The sequence below is a fragment of the Drosophila nasuta genome, chromosome X (genome assembly GCF_023558535.2).
Source record: "Drosophila nasuta strain 15112-1781.00 chromosome X, ASM2355853v1, whole genome shotgun sequence".
NCBI lineage: Eukaryota > Metazoa > Arthropoda > Insecta > Diptera > Drosophilidae > Drosophila > Drosophila nasuta.
In genome coordinates, this window is record NC_083459.1 from 17,555,923 (window position 1) to 17,571,325 (window position 15,403).

At 37.9% G+C, this 15,403-nt stretch overlaps 1 protein-coding gene across 2 annotated transcripts; it reads left to right on the plus strand.

Annotated features, from left to right (window-relative positions):
- The first annotated feature begins 1,949 nt into the window (after positions 1 to 1,949).
- On the plus strand, positions 1,950 to 14,171 carry LOC132795672 (uncharacterized). Of its 2 annotated transcripts, none has more exons than XM_060806530.1 (7): positions 1,950 to 2,115; positions 7,666 to 7,877; positions 8,925 to 9,008; positions 9,078 to 9,215; positions 9,280 to 9,419; positions 9,484 to 11,683; positions 12,355 to 14,171. In XM_060806530.1, exons 2-7 carry the CDS (start codon positions 7,698 to 7,700, stop codon positions 12,484 to 12,486), a joined length of 2,874 nt encoding a protein of 957 aa, XP_060662513.1. In that variant the 5' UTR covers positions 1,950 to 2,115; positions 7,666 to 7,697; the 3' UTR covers positions 12,487 to 14,171. The 2 variants fall into 2 exon arrangements, with proteins under 2 accessions (XP_060662513.1, XP_060662512.1); XM_060806529.1 differs by having other exon boundaries at positions 7,683 to 7,877.
- Positions 14,172 to 15,403: the final 1,232 nt, after the last annotated feature.

Below are 15,403 nucleotides of genomic sequence, written 5' to 3' on the forward strand. Positions count from 1 at the left end.
CATCAACCCCATGGATCAAAATTGGCATCAATACTTCTTAGCATTCCAGACAGATCAAATGCTGTCAGTTTAGACATTATCAATTGCAAAGCCATTCACTTCACCTGTAAGTACTCTCTATTCCGCTTACAATTGTCGCTACGATTTCCAGGAATTACATTGTGCACATCTTGACTCGCTTCAACATGTCAAATGATTCATCAATGAATCAAGAATTTTTGGACTCCACCCTCGATGCGTCATACGCATACGCCCCTAAAGATTGGAGATTGCGATCTGATTGTCAACTAGAAAGTGAAGTAACTCCATAAAGAAATATATATACATATATGAATATATTCCAATTGGATCAGAGACCAATAATAACAATATTTCACACGTTGCATATGCTCAAGTTCAAATTGACATTTTCAATGCGGAAAAACTTGTCAATTTCACGAATCAATAAGACAGCTCTAGGCAGAGTTCATGAATACGAATTTGTTGCTTGGCCATGTGCAATTGCGAGTGCGTTAATAAACACACTCGATCATTACCTTATTCTTTCTTCATCTTCACCGCCGAAAAGCTTTTAAACTCCGTGTGGTTTTTTTCATTTTTGTTTGATGTGTTGCGTGGGATATTTGACGCCTTTGCTAAAGATTTCATAACCACTTTTTTTACACACAGTCAAGTACCGTTGTCGCTAACAGCTGCCTTGTTTATTTCGATTTATACCAAAAAAATGAATGTTAAAGGTCAATGCATTATTTAAGGTTTTGTTTAAACAAAATTGATTCCACTTTTCAAAATAATCGCATTAAAGGTATTTCAATCAGCGATTTGTTTGCTGCGACAATAAATCAGCAATTTAACTGGTGCAAAAATTTATAATTATATCTGTACTCATTTGTTGCGAATTTACAAACTTAGCTAGATATGTAGGCTTTGCCATATTAAGTATACGCATGTAACAAGTACTTTTTAATTGCAAAATCTCGTATGTTGTAGATCACTTTCAATTGAGCCACATATGCAATTATTTGCAGCGAATGACAGTTTTGAAAATGCCGTAAGAAAGCTGCTGTCGAGTGTGCTCAACTGTAAAATACCCGTCACGCTTTTAAATAATAACTTCTGCTGTTGATGTTGATACAGAATATGTGGTATATTCTGATGCTAATCAAGCTAATTGTTATATTTAAAACAATAATAAATGGTTGCAAAAACAATTAACTAAGAATTCTAATATATTTGATGATTAATTAGCAAATGAGAAATGAATTACTTGCGAGAAATGTTCAAATAGCTGTTTTCAATGCAAGTCGTAAGCAATTTTCGGTGCCTCAGAGAGTCTTTTTCGCTCGCTCACTTGTGAGAGACTTTTATTTTGGCAAGAGAGAGACAGAGAGTGAGAGAGAGACTGTCTAATGCATAACAAACGGCAGAGCAAAAACCAGTGCTAGGCGCAATTAAAGCCAGCGCAACAGGTTTGACATCATGCCGAGAAATACTCGACTACAAAGCCGACGATGACGATGCCGATGTTGATGCCGAATGCTGATATGGCCCTCCACTTTACTTCACTCCACTCCACTCCACTCCACTTCACTCGCTGTCGCGGTTAGTTGATCATGGCCAAGTTGGTTGGGGTGGGGAATGAGGCATGAGGGGAATGGGAGGCCGAAAGTGGCTCTGGCTAAAATAAATTCGTTGTGCATCGTTGACCAGCTGAATGAAAATGAGAAATGAGCAGTGCAATGCTGAGCGAGTTGAGTGTTAAAATTGCCCCACCGCGCAGAGAGAGAGAGAAAGAGAGTGAGCGAGAGTAAGACACAAAGCTTGGCTCGCATGTTGGTGGGAGCCAAAGCCTCGTCGAGAGCGTGAGCGTGAGAGAGCGGAGCGGAAGTCGCTGATGTTGTTAGGAGCTCCAAGCGCCAAGTTCCCAGCTACTGCCAAATAGCAAACTGGCTCAACAGTCGTTAGCTGGTAATCTTTTCGAGCACGTACGGGCACGGATCAGTTTTTGCGTGATTCAAGAGAAAAAAGAATTGATTCAAAATATACAGTAGAAAAAAGCAGAGAACAAAAACATAAAACATAATAACACACATAACGGTCGATCTAACGAACGCGGTAAGCAAAACGTGAAAACAACAACAACAACAACGAAAATCAACAATAACGACGAACAACAAAAATTGCAAAACACGAATACCAAAAAAAAAAAAGAAAATATAAATTGAAAAAGTTTGAAAGAGTCGTAGAAAAGCAAATTCCCATCGGCAACATCGTTGCAAAATTCTGTTATTAATGGCTTAAAACTTACATACCTATATGTATGTACGAATGTATGTATGTATGTACATAGTCAATTATGTAAATGATAGCAACAAGAGTGAGCTTTTAGCCCAAACTGGAGTTGGTCAATACGTTGCTAAAACAAACAAATAGTCAAGTTTAAAAAGCAATACGCTCAATTCATTTACATTACTTATGTACGTATGTATATACATTTGTATGTATATAATTAAAGACATACATCAACGTATGTAGACATGCACGCATTATAATCGTAATCGGCTTACAATTATTTCGTTTTTTTTTGCTTTGATTTTTTTTACTGTGTTCAAAAGGTGATCAAACACACAACGCTGCATATACACATAATTTGTATATGCTTTGAAAAAAGACGTTGGCAGCAAAATTAATAGTTGACCATTTGTTCGGAGTACGAAGAAGTGAAGAAGTCTTCAAGCATCTCTGAGCACTTGAGGAATGTATGTAATTAGCTGCATTAAGCGTACATACGTGCATTCAAACGAACAACAAATGTACTAAGAATGTACTAAAAAGTGTACTAAATATTGTACTACGAAAATATGCAAAGTATTATTTTATATTTCCGAGTGAATTCCAAAACAAAATCTTGAACCTGCGAAATACGTTTTCAAGAAACACATGTGATGTCATAGCTAAGTTGTTCAGCGAATGAATCTTAACGTTATTTATTTTTAATAGCTGGCCTTTAGCTTGCGGAGTTTTAAGGTATTTGTTAAGGATCAGTTCTGGTATTAGATACAATACAATAACCAAATCTCTAACTATATGCATCATTTGTATGAACTCTACCTCTATATGGTACTTGAACATTTCGTCAAGTTTCAAAGCAGCCTAGCCAAAGTAGCATCCGCGTCACGTAATCATTAAGTCGGGTATGTATCAGAGTTGAGCGCCAAGGCAAGTTGAGTCAAGGGACAGACCTGAGAGCGAGAGCGGGAGCGAGATTGAGATCGAGAAAGACGGGGGGCCAAAATGAGAGTACTAGCGAGTGAGCGAGAGCGAGAGAGAGACAAAAGACAGACAACAAGTTAAAATACCAGTTTTGCTCGAAATCGTCGTCATCTGGGCTGCTTCGCTAAAGCTTTTGCCAGTCAGGTAAAGCATTACCTCTGACTCTAGAGCTGAGACAGAGACTCAGACTCAGACTGAGTCTGAGTTCCAGTACCCTAATGTACACAGGTACATACATGCAATCGCTCTGATATACTATATAAATAAGTAAATATATATGCATGCAAGTAAATTCATTCTTTGTAGGTGCGTGCTCATGCATTCTAAGTATGTTGTTGCTGGATTGAGGCCTTTTCAGCTGCACAAATGTGCAAAAGCTTTATTTATTGTTTATTGAGCACTTGTTCACGGATTAGACTCTTTGTCATAGCTGCACATTTGTAGCCACTGAAAATATATATTAGCATTTTCAAGGCATTAGCATTTTATGACCAATCATTTTTCATACATACTTATTATACCATATCGTATTTTATAAATATTACTACTATACCATACTCTATCTATTATTTCTGAAATATTTAAGGAGTGCTAAAAGATAATAAATAGCTTGATAGATAGTTAGAACATACACAGACTAAAAAACTATATTAATGATTTCCTTTTTAATAAGTACATTTATTGATATTAAAACTGAAATTATTTATTTTTGAAAAAACTCTCATGAATCAAGGAATTATTAATAACCTAATAAATTTACTATTTAAAAGGAAAATCCTTAATATATATGTTTTGTTGTCTGTATACATTTGAATTATCTATATTTCAATCTATTTACTATCTTTCAAACTTGGCTTCATTTAACTATCCCCTAAAACGCTAATTTAAGAAACTGATACAGCAGTAAAATCTCTGCTCCAAGAGTATTAACTATAATAAACAAAGACATATATATTTCAAGTACAATTTTACATACCTCAGATTTAACTTTTAAAAATTGGTCATATTTTCTACAACACCTAATTACAACAGTAGAACTTATATTAAATAATCCATAATATTTTATAAACTAAGCAATGGGCAGTGCTGCATATATTAATATATGTTCTTATGATATAAATATGAGATTTGTCCTGAATCAGTTTTCCCTTGAATGTGTTGATATGATAATTTATTATTATTGGTTAACTAACTTAATAAATATATAATCGACAAATTAAACTCCAGTCAACAGCAAAGTTACGCGCATAAGTTAGAGTATCTCAAAAAGTGAAGTAAAGCGCAGACAGAGACGAAGTATCTGGTAGTTGAGCACTTTCCAATTGCAGCATTTTGTTTTCTTTTGTTGTCATTTGAAACTCGCTAAACATGTTCGAATAACCTTCAAAATATATATTTATTTTTTCAAATGAAGTCATGACTAAACTAAAACTAAAACTCTGCGAAGCGAGTCAAAGTAGCGAGCAGCGCAGGCAGCAACTCGATCCGTGGCGAATCTTTCGCCAACAAATTTCATATGCATGCAGTATTTTGTACTTTGTACAGTACGTACCCACTAAGTACATACGATGAATACGAATGTGTTATGGTGTGTGCTTACTACACATTATTGCAATGTACACGTACTCCGTTAAGAATTCTCCAGAGTTTGAGTCTGAGTCGGAGTCTGAACCTGAGCCTAAGCCGGTCCCAGTCGAGAGGCTTAACTTCAAGTCCATACCTTACTTAGGTCGATCTCCAAGCAACAGCAACAACTAAACAGCCCATGTATATTCCATGTCTGTGTGTGGGAGAATGTGTGCTTGTCTGTGTGTGTGTGTGTGTGTGTGTGTGTGCTTGGCCAAAACTTGTTTGGACACAAATGCTCAAATGAAGTAGAATTTTAAGCCAAGCCACAAAGCCAAGTCTACCTCTAAAGATTTTGCTTTCGACGCATTGCAGCGCAGCTGTCTGCTGGTTATCCAAGGCGACAAGCTGACAAATATGGCAAAATTGTCGTAGGAGTTGTTTCATTGCTGTTGTTTCTGTTTTTTATTATTTTATTTTTTTATTATACAGACACATGTATCAATACTTGCATAAGTATACTATGTATATCGATATGACGTCTGTTGTTGCATAATTCTGCTTTCCCCATCCAAAACATATATTTTCGGTGTCGAAGTCGATGTCGATGTCGAAGACACACTTAACTTTGACCCTGATTTGTGAGGAATCAAAAATAGAAATGGAATCAACAATAGATCAATTCAATTCATCCATTGTTTGCATTTCTATGCCACTCTCCACTCTTTATATCTGTAACAATTTGATGGCCAAAGAAAGCCAACAAGAATGTGCTTAATCTCTCTCACAATGTTCTTGCGACGAACGAAGAACAACAACATGATAATGATGATGATGATGATAAAGTCTGAACACTATGAAGACCATGAAGACTTTGTTTTTCTCATGGTTGTGCCACAGTCTCTTTTTTTGAATATAGAGAAACCATGTACTAGAATTTGTCTTTTATCTTTTGCTACCCTGCTATGGGCATAGTCAAAACATTGTTCAACCCAAAAACTATTTTCTTGCGAAATATGACTATACATTTGATATTTATTTCTTCAAGTTTTGGCAATTTTTCATCTGCTGAACACGCTAACTATGTTTTCTTTTTAAGGGGGTATATCGCAGGGTATCTATTAGTCATGTTTTCGCGCGTTGTCGCGACTTTTTTATTTGTTCTGCAGATTCGGTGAGTGTGGCAACTGCGATTTGGGCCGAAGGTCGTTGACAGTGGTGGGCCGACCGGCCGCCATCTAACGGTAACGGTCACCATGTCCGCTCCAGCGCAATTCCAATTTCAATTCAAATTCAAATCGAAATAGGGCGTTCTTAATGTCTATTTAGAGCTGGTCAAACGACAATTGCCCAGTGGTGTCCAAGTATCTAAGATCAACTTTCAGGTACTTAAATCGCAAGTAGGATGGAAAGACTTTCTCATTATCGCATTTCCTATTAATACATATGTAAACTTGTGTACTTAAAGTTACAAAATTAACGAGCATCGCAATTAAACACATGTTTTTTTCTATGCTAGTTCGATAGTTCCAACATCATTTAAAGTGACTGCCAGCAATAGATCTATGTAAGTGTACCTTTTTGTACCTTTTTTGTACCGACATGCCCCCATGTGTACCGTAATGTAGCATTATGTACTTGTGTACTTATAGTTACAAAATTACAAGAAACATTTACTCTTTCTTTTGCTAGCGATAGTTCGAACATAATATAAAGTGTGTGCAAGCAATAGATCTATGTAAGTGTACCTATTTGTACCCATATGCACCATTATGTACCAATATATACCGAGCATTGCAATTATCCATTTGTTTCTTATGTCAGTGATAGTTCAATCATATTAAATGTGTGTAAATGTACCTTTTTCTACTTTGTTATACCCATATGTACTATTATATACCAATGTATACCTAAATGTACCAATGTGTACCTAAGTGTACCTATGTGCATGTAAATGTATAAGGTATTTTGTGTTGCACTAAAATGGTAACCCCAATTTGGCAACTTGTTTGCAATTGCTGTCAGTTTAACTTATGCAGCTGTGCAGCTGTGATCACTAACAAAAGACAACAGCAGCAGCCACAACAACTACAACAACATCAACAACAATGCAAGTACTGCAGCTGCGAGTTGCTCTCCCCATTTGCGTCACGGTTGCAACTTCAGTCGATTGCAGTCGACCAACTGGGGCCACTGGGGAGCACATTGCCTCTCCTCAGTACAAGCTCGAATATTGAATATGTGGGATTTTCGTGGGCATTCGTCGCCATCGCAGTTCACTCTATTTTACAAGATTTTGTTGCTGTTGTTCTCAGATAGAGCAAATGCATAACAGCTGCAATAGTCTAGAATATATTCTCGATCAGCTCGCGTACTTTTACACTCAATTACGAACGTAACGGATTAATAGGAAGATAAGATATTATTGGCATATCATTAAAGTATTTGAATTCATATTGTATTTACATTAAGATCAAATTATGCAAAAAGGAAGACAATTATTAAAGTAAAGTTAAACGAAATGAATAAATAAAAAATTAAAAAATAACAAATTAAATAAATTAAATTAAAATAAATTAAAATAAAAACTAAAAACAATAAAAAAAAACAAAATAACAAATTAAATAAAATAATATAAAATAAAAACAAGTAAACAAAACAAAATACAATTTAAAAAAATAAGATATAATTATTTGGCAAAAATCAGTTCAGTGCATTTGATGTAGATCTTAAAATATGACAATAAGTGAAATATATTGAAAATTCTGTGATTCGGAATCAGTTTCTAGACAATCACCACCTTTGGTTGATTTCTTCTACATATAGTTTTATTCCCTTAACAGATAAATTCGAGCAAAATGAAGTCGGATCCGTGGCCGATGTTGGTCAGCGGTTTGCGTTGCATATCCCTCACTGCCCTCCTCTTGCTGCTGTGCGGCGGGCAGCAAACAGCAGCGCAATCGAATTACGTGCAACATGGCGAAAGTGGCAACTACTCCACAAACGGACTGCCCGAGGAGGCCACTCTGGATGGAAAGGTAAGTGTAATTTGTATTTTGTTAAACTATTTTTTGTGGATCATATAACAAATGGTACTTGTAATGAATATGAATTAATCCCATGCGAAACTATTTGTAGTGAAAACAACACAAATTGAAACAATTTCAAAAGTATGATATATAGAAGTATTCTTATACATAGCACTGCTATATTGATGTAATGAACTTTTTCTGTTTTACGTTAAAATATGTTATATAAATTCGTTCATTTTTGGATTGCGTACGAATTCGTTAATTGTTTCAATTATCTAAAAACAGAAAAATATTTCCGAAATCAGTTAGTAAATGTTAAAATTGTTTAGCGGAAGTATTTTTAAAAGCAATGCCTATTTTAATTGAGCATCTGTAGATATTCTCAGCACAGAGAAACATTAGAGTTGAAATGTTAGATTAAAATCTCAAGCTAATTGCAAAGTCAATTCGAGTGGAATAGCAAATATTGTGAGATCTTAGAAATTTTATGATTGATTTTCTCACAGCTGTTCCATTGCTCAATTAAAAAAAATAGTAAACTAGCATTCTCGTACTTCCTCTCAATCAATTTGACCAGCAATGCAACTCTATCTACGCTGTTCAAATAAACATAGTTATATCAAAAATCTGAACACACAAGTTTCTTATCAATTCCGCAAACACACACATAATTATATACCTTATGTAGGAAAATGTGAAAATATAAGTAAATACACATAACACAGTTAATATGCAAGACTATGGGAAGCAGTGCTGGAATTTCTTTCGCTGAAACTGAGGCAGTAACAATAAAAAATTAACTTACTACCTCGTGAGTATCGAGGACAAGCAAAACAAAGTCAGATGATGGGAGCCCACACTGGTAGCTTACATAATAATCACACAACGAGTATATCAAAAAATTAGCCTATTGAATAATTAATTTACTCGACTGGAGCCAGAGAGTCAGAGATACATACATCGACAGAGCTTCTTCCCACACGATGAGCACACGCGATTACAATTACGTTTGTTATTGTTTTTCTTTGTTTTGTGCTTTGCTCTTTTCTGCAGGTGACCAAGCTCGATGACATTAGCCCCTTGATCTTTCTGAATCGCACCAAGGCCGCTCTCAACTGTGCAGCCGGCTCAATGCAAGTATGTGAATTGAATTTGCTTCACTTGATGACAAGATTAACCGATTAATAAACGATTCGATGTAAACAGGTTGATTTAAAATTCAACGATCCGTTCCATGGCATCATCCAAGCGGACTACGATCGTGGCAGCGCTTGTCGTGTCAGTGGCAAGGGATCGCTTAACTATCGCCTCGAGTTGCCCTTGAAAGGATGCGGCACCATTCAAGTAAGAATTGCACAGCTCTTCAATTGAATCCTCAGCTTAACTATTTTACTGATCTTGCTCGTAGAATCCCACACGCGTGTTCACCAACAACATCATTGTACGCTTCCATGCCAATCTGGAGATGGATGGCGATGAGATCATCACAATTGTGTGCCGCTACCCGCCGCCGATTCCCTCACTGCCACCAGCACTGCCAGCTCCCATGTGAGTCTTGATTATCAATCATAATCATAATCCCCGATTACTAAATGCTATCATCTCTTCACAGTTTGAATCCAATTGCCACAAGCGCGATCATACAGCCACCGCTGAAGAGCATACAGATCCTCATGATCATCTGTGCCATCATGTTCCTCACTTTGTTGCTCCTGGGTCTCGCCGTCTCCTACTATTGTCTGCGCAGTCGCCCCATTCCCGTGGTGCGTCGCCTGCCCATGAGCATGGGCAGTGGCTCCGAGATCACCAAGCTGAGTGGCAGCAGCGTGGGCAACATCAGTGCCTTCGAGGGCGTCAAGATACCGCGTGCCCATGCCGCACTTCAGGCTGTCTACAGCTCGTCGGGCAGCGAGGGCGCACTGATCCCATCGGATTATCCCAGTGAATCGCATTCTGAGATCGAGGAGATCGACACACGTTCGTTGCCCTTCAGTTCGGCGGGCAGCTTCGAGAATCGTGCCTTTGTCCAGGAGACTTCGAGCATTTACAGTGATCATTATGCGCCCGCTCAGGAGATGCCCGCTGCCAATGCAGTGATGACAACGGTGCAGCAGGAAATCATCGCCGGTTCACCCAAATTCGATGTACAGGTGCGTGTCAAGAAATCACCTATACCCAACTCACAATCGCCTGTTACCTCGGACACGGAAAGTGTTGCCACGCTGCGTCCCGATCGCAACAATCTGTCCACGATCATGGAGGCCTACGAGGATCGCGAGAGTGTGCTGACAATGGACACACTGCCCACGCACGTCGAGGAGACAATGCAATCGCAGTTCACCTATGTGCCCGAGCTGCATCCGGCACCGCAACCCCAACCCTTGCCCCATGTGGCCGAACCCATGTTCTCGGTGTACACGCGCACACATCACGAGGTCGTCGACGGACGTCCCGAGACCTGGTCGGATTACACAGACGGACCAGCGCCCAGCGAGATAACCGATCTGTCATCAGAAGTACCCGACAATCATGTGCATGAGACGTCCACGACAGCCCTGCACTACTATGAGGATGAGTATGTGCCCGTCGAGCCGATGGTAATGCCCAAGCCACTGCCAGTGACATCGCACACGGTGGACGATGTCTATTTGCGCACGGTCACCGAGAAGAAGACCATCGAGGACATTGAGAGCCACAAACGTCGAGTCACCGAGTACAAGAGCAAACCGAAGGCACCACTGCCGCCACTGCCACCAGCTGTCGTTGTACCCGATCCCAAGTTCGATGTGCGTGTGCGTAAATATCCCAGCGAAAGGGAGCAACAACAGTGGGAGAACTTCTCGGACATTTCCAGTGCCTCGGGTCTGACGCTAACACCCAAGATGGAGCGCTCGGAGTTGAGTCTGGCACCACCCGCTGAGCCACCGGCACAGATCCATGACAACAAACTGAAGTTGACCAGTCCCGAGCTGGTGGGCAACATGAAACCGATCGAAGTGCCGCCCCAGGATAAGGATGTGCCCAACTGGGATGTGCTCATACGCATTCTGGAGGAGCCCGAGATGTCCGAGATGGGTGCCGATGACGCCAGTTCGGTGCACAACATTAGCTACGACGATCGGGCCAAGTGGAAGGAGATCATCACCACGCAGTCCTCGTTGCGAACAATGCTCACCGAGGCGGTGGTGCGTGAGGACTTTGAGCGCATTCGCCAGGACACGCGTTACGAGCGCATGTTTGAGCCACAGACCTGGGACGTCATCATCCGCATTCTGGCACCGCCGCGCGACGATGATCCCGACGTCGAGCTGCGCACCCCGAAGCGTGGCAAGAAGTCGGCGCCACAACCGTGGGACACACGCTCGCGCCGCAGCTCGCTGCCCACGCTCTATGAGTACGACAGCGATGGCGGCTCGAGTGTGCGCACCATACGCAACGATCCCTCGATGCCATTGCATGGCATGGGACCCGTTGGTGTCGGACCCGGTTCGTTCCACATGCAACAACAGCGATCACAGCGCAGTTCGCGTGCCTCGTATCAAACGGATCACAACGACTTCCGTTCCATGTCCGAGGTGACGGTCGACTTTGGCCGCCCGCAGCCGGATCATTCGGATAACTTTAGCGATGCCAGCTCGTACTATCGCATGCAGTATGACGACGACGAGGACAGACGCTCCTCGTTCCATCGCTCGATCAGTCACCCGTCGTTGGCCCGCTCGGCCAGCGAGTTCACCGAGCACTGGACTGCACCCGATGACATTGAGATCTCTTCGCCGGAAGGCACGCCCAGGGCGCACCGTGCTCGTCAGGTAAGTTTATAGCATCTCGAAAGTTAATTTAGAGAGGTTTTTTTCTTAGAGAAAAACTATATATCCGAAATATTCTATGGCAAATTTAATAAATGTTTAATAGCAGTTCAGTTTAGTGCAGTTCTTTCACGAAAAAAATGTATAATATACGACGCATAAGATAAATATTCGAAACATTTTCAGAAAGCAAATGTAGTTTGAAAAAACAGTTGCAAAACTATTATATTTTCCAATTAAGATAACTATTCGGAATATTATTTAAAGGTAAAATGTATAGGTTGAAAATAGAAGAGAAGTACTTGATAGCAAATAAATAATAGAAACATTTTATAACGGAACGCACATATTATCGTTTAGTCTAATATCAAAAAGTCCAATAATAATTTAAAAAATCGAATTCGATGTCAATAACTTAATTTCAAATATTTTAAATGTGAGAAAATAGAAAAAAGAGTACTAATTTGTTGAACAAAACTAAATCTCTGTTGGTTCTAAGAACTGTTTCACAAAGCCCAACCAAGTTTAGAATGTTGGTTTGACTAAATTGATTTCGTTAAGAATTTATAACTTCGGTGTGAGTCGTCACTAAATTGTATTCCTCTTTTACACAGCCACTACTAAGTTTAGAATTTCGGTTTGAGTCGAGACTAAATAGTTTTCCTATTTCACAGCCACTGCAGCTGCTGCCTGGCCAGGCCGGAGAACAACGCATCGTGGCCCAATCGCAGAGCGAATACGTGGAGACACATCGCAGCATTTACCAGGCCGAAAAGCAGCTACCACAGCCACCACAAAAGTGGTAGGCGTTCGATCCTTAAAACGATTCAATTCAATACAATTTTCCACTTTTCAAAACTAAACAACACACAAGCAAATGAAATGCGCTTCGGAGAGGGGTATATATAATGCATAACACACACATGATATTAAACAAAAAAGATAACTTGTAGTAAATTGCTTAAATTCAGTTGAATCGCTTTATGGAATAATCCGAAAATCTATCTAAGTATAATAACAATACAATACTACTATATAAATCTAACAAAAGTGCCAATTATAATTGCCTGACATACTAGTTAGCAGCATTAACGAAAATTCAATTATGTCTCTCATATGCATTTACCTTCAATACAAAATTATCAATCGATCGATCGGTCGATCGCATGCGAAACCCTTTTTAATGCATATTTAATTAAACACACACACACACAGCACACACACTTTATGATTGTAAGCGAGAGTCAGCCGAAAGTTGAGCATGCTGATTGAATTTATTTTTAGTACATAAAGAAAATATAAATACATTCTATCTACATACATACTTATATACTCACATCGAAGCTAAACAAATGAATGTTTAACTTTGAGAATATATACTAAATTATGCTGCCTTTTTGTCGTATATTCTGCAGTCACAAGTCAAGCATGAAATTATTGTTTATGCCTTTTAAATATAATTTAATTACATATACATATACAAACTACTCAATATTGCATGACATTCCTAATTATCGCCGTGACACAAGAGACAAGTTAACCATAAACGATTATGGGGAAACTTCACAATTGAACAAGTATTATTAAAAACACTATTGATCGAAGGCATTATACAATTATTTATATATAGACATGTGCACAATTGTGCTTTGGTCCCGAACTCGTTCTTTTGAAATCGAAATACATTTCCCTTTCAAATAAATGATTTTGGGACCAATGACAAGTTTTCTAAAATGGTGAAATTTCTTAATTCGAAGTTGCAGACGAAGATTATTAGTTTAGAGCTGAACAAAAACATCGCTGCAATACAAATTTGTTTTTGTACGTATCTTACACTTTGATCAACCCACCAGTAAGATAGAGAAATTGCTTTTTTTTATTTTATATATAGTACAATCTGCACTAAATTGAAAAATATGAGAAATCTAGATAACTGCAACAGCATCGATGTTTTTAAGGCTCTATTTTAAGTGTATAACGTTCACTAATCCGTCCAATATATAAATATATACATTTAAGCTAACAAAAAGTATGAAAGGAATGAAACTAATAGTATGAAGCGTGTATTTAAAATACCGTTTGATTGGATTTATGTACAATGTTTTTTTTGTATTTCAGTTTCTAAAACTTATTAAGAACTACAAATTATATATGTTTGCATAATGTTAGTGACAGTGCTTTAGTGATCAAATAATACTTATGTACTCTCATGTACATATGTATGTAAACCGCTTAAAAAAAGACGAAACTATAAAAAACTCACTTAATATACTGCCTGCATAAAGCAATATTAATATTACTATTAATATAATTACGTAGTGGTATTCAATGTTTTCGCATAAACTCAATTCTAGGTGAATATAAACGAATACTGCATACGAGCAAACAAACAATACTAGATTATTATTTTGTATCGTAATAGAAATATGCCTGTAATTGAAATACTACAAAGACAATAAATAAATAAATCTACTAACAATCCGATTACTGTTTTATTTTCACAATATTCAATATTTACATTAAATACATGTCCGAACAACAAAAAAATGTGTATGCTATCCCGCTCACACAAACTTGTCACCTTGTCTTATCCATGTTCAAAAATTCCCTTATTATTGGAATTTCTGTTCCGCACAGAAGTATGCAACATTTTTATTCAATCTGGGAAAACAAGTTCAAGACGCCGCGCACCTGTTCGAAATTCATGATCAGCCAACGGCAGGTTTTAAGCCAAGCTTAGCGGCGTTCAAATCGGTTAACACCATTTTGCACAATGGTTTGTGCTTTCGAATAAAGTTGACAAAAGCGCCATCTTTTGGAAAAATACAAACTTCTTAAACGGGTATATTTGAAATTTAGCTGCATTCAAACCGTTTGTTTGCTTTTTGGTACGTACATTGGCAAAATGGTTTGTGTCTCAGTGAAGATGAAGAAAGTAGCCATCTTTTGTAAAAAATAGGTACTTCCTCAAACGAACAGTCCATTTTTGAATTCAATTCACACTCAAATTACGCAATTCATTTAAATATTTAAAATTAAATATTTATAAAAGCGATGTCGATTAAAGTCTATGTCTTAATCCATTTACTCGGTATTTAGTAGCGTTTACTATAATATGGAATACGAAATTACTACTATTGTTAAATTGCTAAAGTACTTCGAACAAGAACACCGAAGATATATTAGATTTTTTTTAATTTACAGTATTCCTAAATATTGTTCCCTTCCTTTGATAAATACTTTCAATGTTTTCAAAGTCTATCAAATTTATTTAGGTAGATATTATTTGGAGAACAAATTAATAAAGCAAAGAAAAAACAAGCATATATCAGTACTAATCAATTTTTCATAAACAAATACCTGGAAAATTGAGGACTTTTGAACAAATCAATTGGATAAAATATTTTTAAAATAAAAAACTGAAGGATGGTGGAAAATAAAGACACTTTACTTTATTTTACACCAACTATCAGACATCCTTTCAATTTCATCCTTGAGTATGATATGATATCTTAACCTATCCATCCTATTTAATAAAGCGGTACCCAATTTTTGTCATATAAAAAAATGTATTTCAATGCAAAATTACGAGAACATACGATCCTGATATATTCGTGTTCTTTTATCTCATAGTACAACGTTAGTTCTCATGTTCATAAATGTTTATCTAAGGCATGGGAAAATATTTGAGTAGTATGCTTGACCTTCAGCACACACACATAC